At 46.0% G+C, this 12,541-nt stretch overlaps 1 protein-coding gene across 1 annotated transcript in view; it reads left to right on the top strand.

The window, feature by feature from the left end:
* The first annotated feature begins 1,488 nt into the window (after positions 1-1,488).
* The window catches only part of LOC144734668 (sodium/potassium/calcium exchanger 2-like), a 75,744-nt gene continuing 64,691 nt past the window's right edge, over positions 1,489-12,541 (top strand). Inside the window, 3 exon segments of the mRNA XM_078616962.1 lie at positions 1,489-1,588; positions 2,064-2,225; positions 2,228-3,207. Coding sequence (XP_078473088.1) covers positions 1,489-1,588; positions 2,064-2,225; positions 2,228-3,207 — 1,242 coding nt within the window.

The following is a 12,541-nucleotide window of genomic DNA, read 5'->3' as shown; positions in this document are numbered from 1 at the left end:
ACTACGCGTTACACACATCAGTGTTCTGCACTAATCTTCTTCGGGGCGCCACTTTCGCCGATAAGACATCTATCTGCGTCAAGGCCGCCACACATTTAAACCATTGTCGGCTTTGACAGCACGACGATGGGGGGGGGGGGGGTGTTGTCACGTGTTCGTGTATTGTCGGGGGCCGCACTAAAGGTCACCTGGGGCCGTCAGTGACCCCTGGCGGGCTTTGCAATGGAGAACACTGAGCTACGCGTTGTAGTGCAACCTCGTAGGTCCCCGACACACGCGGTGTGTTTCCCAGTCCGTTGCGCGCGGTCTCGTCTCTTGAGTTCGCGTTCCCCTTTTCTCAAGCGAGCAAATAGGACCGCTGCGTTTAGATTACACGAACTGTTTGGTTATTCTGCTGCGTTGGGAGTACAAATAGCGAAACAACTCAAGCTATTCGTCGGCAATACTGTGGCCTTAAAGACAAAGAATGATATAATAAGCGACGTTTCGGGCAATGGCCCTTTTTCACAGCACATAGAGAGGCCGGGCGGTGGTGGCTATGCACGCCAGTAATGCAGCGTGTCGAGGTGCCATCATATCCTGCCTTGCTATGAGTGTGTTTTTTTCACATCCTCCGGTTTCCCCCCACATGTAAACACTAATTCATTGTCCAATAACAATGTTAGAGAGGACCGCAGAGCTTGGGCAATTGTTGGTGCCGGCTGTCGCTGTCTCCCTGCTTCTCTCTGCTTTCCTCGTGTCTCCACGTGTTCCCCATCATTGTCAACGCGTGCCCGGAATCATTTCCAGGTGGTCTCCAGAGCCCGGAGTCACATTTCTTGTGGTTCTGTTGCAAATTCTCAAAAGTGTTGAACAAAAAATGTAAGCACCCTGTATAATGTCTTTGTAAAAAAAACACATTTTGTAAATACTATGTTTAAAACCTCCTGGTGTATGAACAAGCACACACACACACGTTTGTATAAACACTACTCTCCGTCACTTCACGTGAAAATAATGCACGATGCACGCATCTGCAGAGGATATTGGCAGTTTGTCATTCTCAGGATAACCCGAGATAGTCCACACGAGATAATCACAAGTATCCCTGTGTCGTCGCGATGTGCACTCTACAACCAGCACCGCTAGCGGGGGTAACAAAATAAGCAGTCTCTCTGCAAAACTAAATAAAAGTTACACACCCCATCAGCTGCACGGGCTAGTTTCTGCAGCATTGATTTCAATACGAGAGAATCTCTGTACCCGAAAAATCTTGACTTAAAGCTTTCATGACTGCAGGAATTCATATTCTTTGGGTCTTTCGGTAAAGTCACGTAGATCGGTTCAAAGAAAATAATAAAAAAAATAACAAAAAACTACGACGTTTCACAGCAATCAGTCACCGACTGCAAAAAACTTGGCAGGAAAAGTTTCATAAAAATCTGTGAGGCTTTCCTGGGTGACAAAAAAAGGTGACAACAATGATGAGATCATCACAATCGTCGCTTTATGGTTATTGAGACGGATACAAACATCGGGCAGATCGCTCGGGAGCCAATCCACACGGAGGTGACGGCTCAAACCCCGCACCCTGCTACCTGCAGCATGGGTACAATACAGCGATGTATATATTCGTGGTGATTTACTATTAAACCTCGCCGTCTGCTGTAAAGTCAAAGATAAAGACCCTGTAGCATCCTTCACGAGAGTAGACCATCGCGTGCTGGCATTACAGCCCAAATTGACAACCGTCCCACAACTAAATAGTATTGGTCGATAATCTGTGCGGAGCTTTGATTGTCTGTTATCCCCTCGTATGCGTGGTGCTTCTCCCGCAAATCCGGTTTCCTATCACACGAAAGCGGCCGACCGCTCACAACGTAGAATCAACCAAAGGTCTTCAACGTAAGACCCTCCAGTGAGACTTTTGCAGAGAAATGTAAAGGGCATTCATGATTAGTAGCCGGAGTGTACCGTACGCGTAAGCTTGGGTCTCTGGGGGTCTCCTTCTTGGCACGCGGTGGGCGCTGTAACGGGTGGCAGGAGTAAAGGACACTCACGTGAGACCGCTTTGATCTTCCCAGAACTGCTGGCGGAGATCGCTCTTACCGCTGACGATGCTGCGCGGGCCAAGGTGTCTCTGGAGGAACAACAGCAACAACAACAACAGCAGCAGCAGCAAGAGTCAGACAACAGCCATCACCTGCGCAGCCTCGCTCCTCCTCCTCCAACATTAGCGGGGGACGCCGCACGATGACGCATCAGCACCCGCAGGACTCGGAGACGTCGGGCAGAGACCCCTGGCAGAGCCGCTCCGTCGCCATGCACCCTCGCAAGAGAAAGAAAAGGTTCCGCTGTGACCGCATCCTCTTCCTGGCCGCCGTGACCACCTGCGCCTGTCTGCTGCTCTCTTCGCCGGACGGCACGCCGAGGAGGGATGACGAGCAGGCGCCGGACGCGGCCATCATCCGGACGCCGTCCGCATCCTTCAGAACGAGGAGGGTTCTGCAAGAGGAGGGGGTCGCCGACAACGAGACGGACGAGGGGCGGCGGTGGAGGATCGCGCCTGCGGGCGACGCGAGCGCGAACCTGAGCGGGCGAGCCGAGAGGCGAGCGGCGGACAACGCGTCGGGTGTCGCCCACGACTCGCAGGGGGACTACCCGCAGGACCTCTTCTCGCTGGAGGAGCGGCGCCACGGTGCCGTGGCGTTGCACATCATGGGCATGATGTACATGTTCATCTCGCTGGCCATCGTGTGCGACGAGTTCTTCGTGCCAGCGCTCACGGTCATCACGGAGAAGTTGCGCATCTCCGAAGACGTGGCGGGGGCGACGTTCATGGCCGCAGGCGGTTCGGCGCCCGAGCTCTTCACGTCGCTCATCGGGGTGTTCATCTCGCACAGCAACGTGGGCATCGGCACCATCGTGGGCTCGGCCGTCTTCAACATCCTGTTCGTCATCGGCATGTGCGCCGTCTTCTCCAAGGAGATCCTCCGCCTCACGTGGTGGCCACTCTTCCGGGACGTGAGTTTCTACATCATCGACCTCATCATGCTCATCATCTTCTTCCTGGACAACCAGATCATGTGGTGGGAGAGCGTCACGCTGCTGTGCTGCTACATCAGCTACGTGGTCTTCATGAAGTTCAACGCGAACGTGGAGGGCTGGGTGAAGAACAACATCGTGCGCAGACGCGTCGTCAGGGTCACGGCGGCCGAGGATGACAAGGTGAGAGAGCGATCGGCAGCAGAGCTTCTCCTCGGTCTGTCCCGTGCGAGTTGCGCAACACGTCGCTCGGGCGGTCCGCGTCCGAGGGGTGCCGATTCTCGCCAATGCAAACACGGTTGGCAAGCGGCGAGTTCACTCGGCAACCGCACTTGATGGAGCCACTTGATGGTGCGTTTAAGTTACCATCGACGATGCACAACAATAAAAAAAAAACAAGTAGACTGTCACTGTTTGGCTCAATGGACACAGGCCTCCGCCCTACGCTGTGTTTAGTCCATACAATTAACACCCTGTGAATTTGATTACACCGATTAGCATAACATTTTGTACAGATTCATATGAATTCACCTAGGATTTAATCAGCCGGAGAAGCGAGCACTCGTGAAGTTTGTTGTAAGGTTGACAGGGCTGAAACGGTGTAAGCGGCTTCCTGCCGCTAAGTCCGCTCGCGTGTGTACTCTCAGCACCATGGACAGTTACCCAGCCGGCATTAGGCACTGCTCGTGCACGGGATGCAAGGGCAACGCATTACAGTAAAACCTTGGATTGCGAGTAACTTGGTCTGCGAGTGTTTTGCAAGACGAGCAAAAATTTGAAATAAATATGAATTTGATAAACGAGCGAGGTCAATACGAGTAGTGCGTGTATACGCTTTGTCTGCAGAGCGTCACGTGATCACAACTGATATACCGAGTGCTTTGGATTACAAACACGTTTCCGGAACGAATTATGCTCGCAATCCAAGGTTTTACTGTACTCAAATTCCCGACACGCATCATCAGTAACTTTAGAAAGACCCTTTTAACTGACCACAACCAGGGACTCGCATTATACTACTACGGCATACGTGGCAGTCAAAAAAGAAACCTACTTAATTGTGTAATACATTGCTGTACAAGGCGCATTCTTACGCTCCTGACTAGCGGTTGTTAAAATTATTAATTGCGTATTAATATGTAATAATTACACTCAAAACTCAAGTCAGCCACTTCGTTCAGATTCTGCTGCCAGTAAACTGTATCCGATGATATTCTTAGGTTTGCGGTAAAGTCACGTAGGTAAATAATTAAAATTAATAAAAGTAAAATAAATGAAAATCACGACGTTTCGGAGGCAACACAAGCTTCCGTCTTCAGGTGGAACCGGTTCCACCTGAAGACGGAAGCTACGTGACTTTACCGAAAACCTACGAATATGAATCCTTGCGGTCACGAAAGCTTCAAATCTAGAATGTATCCGATTAATGTTTGTGTGGATCGGGGGTCTGTTTCAGGTTAAACGTGAACACGCATGTGGCTTTTTTTTCCTGGTGCTCCAGTTTCCCTCGCGCATGCAAATCGACTTGCAGTTGTTAAATTATGAAACTCGGCTGTTAAAATCAAGTGAGTATTTCAATCAGTTGGTAAGCTCAGTGAACTCAGGTTTGCCGTCTTTCATGCAGCTTGGATGGAACTGCACTGGACAGAGACAGACAGTGGCGAGCTTACAAACAACGAGTGTTACCTGCATAGAGTTTTTCAAACTCAAGCAGTGAAACCGATAACTATGGGATTGTTAAGCTTTTGTGAACATTATTTTTAACCTGCAAAATGCGTTAAATGTTTTGAAAACCAAAGTGAACTAACAAACCGTTTGATAGCTAACAGCTAAAATCAAATGCTTGTATAGTTGACAATGAACCGAGGAGTTTGCGATCATGCCTGAAATGTAATTCAGGTTTGCCAAGATCATTCCTGCATTAAGTTCGTTACAAATGAAAACACAATGAACACGTTTTGCAAACATAATCTCTTGCTAAGCCTAATGCCCACACATATACCAATGACCTTTGACAAGATTACAGGTTATTTCATGTCACCTGCCCTTAATTCACTCACTTGGTAATCGTTTCAGTTTAGATTTCTGTATAAATCTTTATTAGGCTCGCTGCACTTTAATCTGCACTCAGAGCAAGAGGGTGCAGTGTTTGGAGAGGGCTTTGAACGTGCCGAATCATGGAAACACGATACTTTAACGATGCAGTTATTAAATATATGTCTTTGAAACATAACGACTGAATATAGATTATGTCCAATGAGCTTGCAGCACATGGAATACCGATCACACTCGCAATTACTGTCTTGAATTGAGAAAGTCACATGGAGTTTTGGTTGTATTCATATTTGCTGAAGTCGTTCGATAAATGAAACTACTTGTCCTGTCAGAGCATACCAACACACAGTTCTCCGATGTGTTTCTGGTTGATCGCCTCTTGTTCAGCACGATGTCCGACGTTTCACTCCACCTGCTGGGAGCTTCTTCAGGAACAGTGCAATCACAAAAGTGTACACAGTCTAACAACGAAGATGATAACGATCCCCTGTATAACCTTTAACGGACTCATATTCTTGGTTCTTTCGGTAAAGTCACGTAGAAGGGAAACAATAAAATAATATAAATAATTACTTTACCGAAAGAACCAAGAATATGAATCCCTGCAGTCACGAAAGCTTTAAATCAAAACTTTAACGGACTGTTGGGGCAAATGCTGTTAGCGAGCACCTATGAAGGCCGGCATGGCACACGAGGGGGTGGGTGGCCACCACCACGCCCGACCACCTTTGTCTCCCTAGTGGTGATGTTTACACACCGCACCAGGTACTCATTTGACGCTGAGTCGACCGAGGGCAGGCCCAGGACCGGTTCAGATAATCGTTACTGGTGTTGGTCCTGAGCGGGAATCGAACTCGGGTCACCGGGTTCATGGCGCAGCGCGCTAAGCGTTACACCGCCGCTCCCCAGTCTAACGCACGCACGCACCGGCTTAAAATAAGAAGCTGGGTTTGGTGAGATGCTTGTAAATGCGAGCACTCATTTACAAGTCGGATGTTAATATTTTCTTGGTGAAGCTTACCGTTTATTATCGGAGTCATAGTGCATGAACGGAGAACACACTGTATTTAAAAAAAGAGAGATCTCTACTCAGATGTCATCATCTGAACGGTTTATATATTAGCTAAAATTACTTACGCTAAAACGTTTTCAACTTATTATTTAAAAATGAGATTGACCACAGCTCATGGTGATGATTGTCTTGATGGTGCAAATAATTTTCAAATACAATATTACATATCTACCAATGAAATACGTCTTTATAATGAAAGTTATCATTGGGAAATATCACACTTATGCTGAGCATGTACATATTAGCACCGAGTATAGACCAATACAAGACGTCAAGCTATGTAAAGCTAATAGGCCCACTCTAGCCTTTATTTACTAGATTGCCCTATTTTCTAGTAAAGGCCATGATGACTTACCTACTCGCTCCCCATCTTAGGTGTGGCCAACAGATGGAAATCAGAGAAGGGAGGCAGAACATTGCATGATGTTGAAAACCTCACACCGTTCTGATGAGTCTAAACAGACCAACGCACAATGATAGACCCAAAGACTTTCAAATAATGTATTGAGTTGCATGGTCTAAACTAAACTAAACACATTTTTCACAAGTGACCTGGCCACAAATGATAGCTCAACGAAGTGGCTCATCATCTGTGGAGGGAAAACCCGGAGGAAAATCCACGCAATCACGGGGAGAACATGCAAACTCCCAATGCACAGGCGTTAGGGTTGGGATCGAGTCCACGACCTCCTGTATACCTGGCGAGGCATTTAACATCTCGTCACTGTGGCGCCCGTGCTAAAAAAGTCAGTGTCTCCCTACTAAAATGAGAATGTGGTGTTCCCTATCTGTGGGTGGCCCTCAGCCAGGAGTGTCAACTCCACACTCCCATTGTTGGATATTCTCTTGAATTTTTAACCAGAATTGTAACTCAAAACCTTCCAATTGTAGATTGAGCGTTCCCTCTCAGTGCTGGTGGCTCGCTATATTTGCATGCTCAAGGTCAAAGTGTCTCCATATTCAAAACAGCATTTGGTGGTGTTCATCTCCTTTAGTGGTCCTGAGTCAGTGGCAAAAAAGTTCACATTCCTGAGACAAGAGTCAGTATTTATATATTAATATAATTTAATTTACACAAAGGCAAAATAAAGCTGTGCTTTGCAAATAAATGTACAGTAATTCAAGTTATCCGGAGCATTATGGGCATCACCATTACATGTTCACTTTTGTTCCAGAAGAATCTTGATAAATAGAGATCAAAGTACATGTCTCCTGGCTTTGATGTTAGAGAAAATGTGCTTTCATCTTTCATGGCACGTTTCCCATCTTAAACTTGAACAGACATCAGTTCCCTGTAGGGATACACATTTCAAGTGATGATGATGATGATGATTATAATGAAGTAGTGCAGAGTTCTATTCAAGGTTTCCCCAGTAGGGACCTCATTTGGGTCGTGTTTGGATGTGGGTCAAATAATGGGGAGTGGTGGTGTACTTTTAGCGCATCCTGCTGCGAACCCGGCAACCTGAGTTCGATTTATGCTCAATGGCCAACACAAGGGAAGATTATCTGAATGAGTCCTGGGCCTCCCCTTGGTCGACTCAGCCTCAAATGAGTACCTGGTGCATGGTGTATAAACACGAGGGAGACAAAGGCGGCCGGGTGTGGTGCTGGCCACCCACCCCCTCGTGTGCCATGCCGGCCTTCATAGGTGCTCGCTAACAGCACTTGTCCCCAACACACTTGCACGACTGTTCAGACTGTGCGGGGAGATCTTTACCTTTGTATCAGAAAAAACCCACAAGCACAAGGGGATAACACTCAAACATCCAGAATGACGGCTCAGGAACCCATTTGCTGTACTCCCATCTCCTGGCCTCCTGTAGACCCCAGCAGGTTAGAAATCTGATAAATGCTGTGTGATTCACAACCCCCACTTTAATAAGCATTTGATTCCAGGGATGCGTCACCATGCAGAGTGAAATAATCAGGGACGCCAACCAGCCAGCAAAAAACGATTTCTATTATAAAAGTAGGAGATTATTCGCAACATGCTGAGCAATAAAGGCACGAGTGCTCCTCGTGTTGACTGTCATGGTAGTGTTGGTTGGTTGCTGTGTTGCGCGAGTGTTGGTGTGGCTGGCTGTGTCCTAAGGGGGGAAGGCAGAGATGCTCTGTGACGATTGGGTGGAGTAGAGTTGCAACTTGTCCTGGTTTTCCCAGGATCATCTTAATTTCGAAGCAGCTGTCCTGGAAAAATCTGGAAGTCTTTCCGGAACATGAAGAGTACCGCTACGCCACTCACGACAATGCATGCACATGCGGGTTTCCCTTTTTCTGGCACAGTGAGATATTCAGTCTTGATTTGGAGCTTTCGTGACTGCAGGAATCCATACTAAAGTGCTTTCCCACCTGATGACGGACGCTTGTGTCGTGCCCAAAACGTCGTGATTTAATTAATTTCATACCTACGTGACTTTACCGAAAGAACCAAAGAGTGAGATATTCCTCTTCGCATGATAGGTCCCAGTTGTTTGTACCCCAGAGGGGGCGATGCGAGGATGGAGTGGTTTTGGTGTTGTGAATTGGAGCGAGCGGAGCCCTAGCCAGGCATGAGCCAGGTGACGTCGATTTAGAGGTGACCTTGTGCTTAATGGGTGACGTTGAGGTGAAAGGGACAAAGTGTTGTGATTGGTGTATAATGTGTTTTGTTTGCGACGGTATTTGACTTCCGAGGTAGCTTATTAGAATGTGCTGCTTGTCCATATCTCAAGGGATAAAGGTTCATGGTTTTTCCCAATTCGGGAGTATTGTGGGCTTAGCTGCTATGCAATGAATGTTAAGTGGTGCAAGTGCTTCATTTATCTGCTTTTTTTATGTACCATACGTAGCCAACCGTGCTAATCGAGGTGTAGGGGAATGACAACAAAATAAACACAAAAACAGTTTTAAACAAATGAGTTTTCAATCTAGATTTGAAAGTGCATAGCTTCAGTGACTTCCTAATATCGGAAGGAAGAGCGTTCCAGACGGCCGCAGAAGGGCTTCTGAAAGCACCGGATGCAGTGACCGTCTTTGTTCGAAGGCTATCCAAAAGCCGCTGCGAGGATGACCGGAGTTTGCATGATGGTTTATGTTCCTTGACGAGATCAGCGAGGTGTTGTGGTTCATTTGTGGCAAACACGGGTTTACACGAAGTCCGAAAACACCAGTGTTGGCCTGCCAATCACAATAGAAGTTTTTCTTTTTTCTGGGAAGCTGCACAGATGTCTTGTGTCACCTCTAGTGAAGGTAACTCTCGCAACACTGGGCGGTGACATGTCCCATCGGTAATGCGTACAACTTTTCTGGGAAATGTGAAATATTTCGACAGCCTAACTTGCTGCAAATTCAAATTTTTCAAATTGGTGACAGACAGGAGGCATGGATGTACTAGCTGCCGAAAGATTAATTGTTATTATTTGTCGTATATCTTTGTATTATTCTTGCTTAGAAGATACAGAGCCCCACGCTATAATTTGTTTTACCATAGATGCACAGCAAGCTCAAGATGACGGGGTCTAACAACACTGCTTTTAAACAAATCGTACGAGTATTTATAATGTTGTTGTGCAGTCAACGTAGACCTCAAATCAACACCGACACACTGTGTTGTATGACATTAAAACAGCATCTCTCATTAATTAAGCGACGAAATCCTGCGAAGTGCATTACCGTAAATTTGGAGAATTTCTTTTTTAAATGACATTTTGGTGGCAAAATGCTAAAAAAAAAAAATTCGGGTTTATTGGAGATGTTCTTGGATATAAACAAAAGCAGGTAAATTACTTGTGAAGAACAGCAAAGAACATTTGGTTCAGCACAGTGCCTGATTGCCTTTGTTTTCACAGTACTGGTAAGTACATTTTTTTTTATGAAAGGAAGGCTCAAGCCATGAAAAAATGTAAATGTCCAATTGCGTGGGTATGGCCGGGAAATTGTTTTGGGGTTGCCAAGATTATACATGTGTGGAATGCTAATTGCTATGATGCTTACACGCTCTCTATAAAATCATAGAGGTATTTGAGCATATTGGTCCAAATTGGATCCATTCAGATTTTTGCTTGAATTAAATATCTTTTTTAAATGTCGAGAGGAGAAAATGTATTAAATGGATGTCGCCTCTTCAAATCATGAATTCACTCGTGTCGCAATGGATACGTGACAAGTATAGATTAAGAGCTAAGATTTCAACAATACACATTTTTATTACTATTTAGCGATTATACTATTGCGTAGTGCAGTGGTATCCAACATTTCTTGAACTACTCCCAACCCTCAAAACTTACTCGTTAGTACCCTGCAGTTAAATTATTGGGTTTTTTGGGGGAAAGTATGTATCTGTAATAGTTTCCTGTGCCAACTCTCGTGGCAAACCACAAACACAGATTAATCTGTAATAATTAGACACACGTCTCAGGCAGGCAATTCCATCACATTCTTCCATCAGTAAACTTGATCTGATATTCTTTTTGTTTGGATCCTGGTCTGATCAGATTCATCCGGGTGCTCCGGCTTCCTCCCACATGCGAACACTCATGAATTGCCTTAAAACATATATATAGAGAACCGCAGAGCTTGGACAATTGTTGGCACTAGCTCACCGCCTCGCTGCTTTCCAAGCCCGTCTGTAGCTCGTCAGCGATTGTGAGATGCATTTTGCATGTTATATGAAACTAAACATTTTTTTTTTTAATCCAAATCTCATCCCCTTACTGTGTACCTTGCTGATTTCGTCAAGGAGTATAAACCATCAAGCGAACTCCGGTCATCCTTGCAGCAGCAGCGGCTTTTGACTGCCATCAAACACAGATGGTCACTGCATGGCGCATTTTGAGATGCGCTTCTGTGGCCGTCTGGAAAGTTCTTACTTTTGATATTAGGAAGCCACTGGAGCGGTGCACTTTTAAATCTAGATCGAAAAAAATATTTTTTTAACAACTTGTTGTGTTTAGTTTGTTGTCCTTCCCCCACACTTTCGATTAAGCACGGTTGGCTACATATGGTGCGAAATAAGTTCAACATACACCATTTTTGTGTTATGCCTTTATCGTATAACAATGTAAGGAGTATGCAGTCAATGCACTTGCTGAAAATCCCGACTTAAAATTTGGTGGCATAAACTCTCACCTTAATTCCTCTCAAACGCCCTCCAATCCCTGCCAACCCAAATGTTGTCTCCGCCTCTCACCCAGCGCCATCACTCCGCTGGGGTCCTTCCTCGTCACAACCAGCACTCCGTTACAATTGAAGGTCACACAAAGTTCTCTTCTAAACACACTGCCTCTCGTCTCCCTTTACTTGTCGTGTTGTGTCATGAGGCAAAATAGTTTATTCAGATCTCTCGCAAAGCAGTGCAACCCTTGCGCTTCAGCTGAAATCCCTTCAAGCGACATCGAGTCCAAATAGCGGCGGGGAGGGGAATGAGAGTCAAATCGATATTTTAAAATAACACAGCTGGAATTTAGCTAAATTAACTTCTGAATTGTATCTTGTTGGTTTTTTGTTCATGACAGCCAAAGGTCTCCCTTTTAACAGCTTATCTCGGAATTACACCGAGAGACAGGAAGAGGAAACATTGATCAGGGAAGGAATGCAAATAAGAAACACAAGATTGATTGCTAAGGAGAGTAAGTGTGGCATTGGACAGGATGCACCGTTAGAAGGGATAATGGCCGATGCGTGAGACTGATGATTGAATGGCATATAAAGGAGAGACCACAGAATAAGAATATGCATTCATACTGGAGGAGGAATCCGATGAGCTCGGAAGCTCTTTTTCGCAGATGTCCACTTGGAGAGGGTCAGAACGTTGCAACAACAAACAACACAAAACACGCAATAGGAGTGCACAGTATAGGAAAGGTACGTAAATCACACGAAAATATATACAAATAAAAATAGACAAATAAAACACACCCGAGATGGAGTGATGAGATCAGCCTGTGTGCAGGAATGAGTTGGATTGTGGCTTTACGGGACTGTGTGGGATGGTCGCAGTGTGGGGAGGTATTCACCCAACACTAGGTCATCAGGTCATGGTTGCTGATGATTATGGTTGCTGATGATTATGGTAACATCGTCTAATTAAACACATTCCTGCGGAGGGAGCTGGTAGGAACGTTGGGTTGCTCGGTCAATGGCCAGGGTCAACGGCGGCGTGGTGTATTCCGCACAATATGGCCGACTGTGAGGGCGGGCACCAGAGGTGGGACAAAGTCATTGTTATGCAAGTCCAAGTCGAGTCGCAAGTCATCAAATTCATGACTCGAGTCTGACTCGAGTCCAAGTCACATGACTCGAGTCCACATCTCATAGGTGGGACAAAGTCATTGTTATGCAAGTCCAAGTCGAGTCGCAAGTCATTAAATTCATGACTCGAGTCTGACTCGAGTCCAAGTCACATGACTC

The sequence above is a fragment of the Lampetra planeri genome, chromosome 3 (genome assembly GCF_965212315.1).
Source record: "Lampetra planeri chromosome 3, kcLamPlan1.2.h2, whole genome shotgun sequence".
In the NCBI taxonomy this organism is placed as follows: Eukaryota; Metazoa; Chordata; class Hyperoartia; order Petromyzontiformes; family Petromyzontidae; genus Lampetra; species Lampetra planeri.
This window is presented reverse-complemented; position numbering and strand designations above follow the sequence as displayed.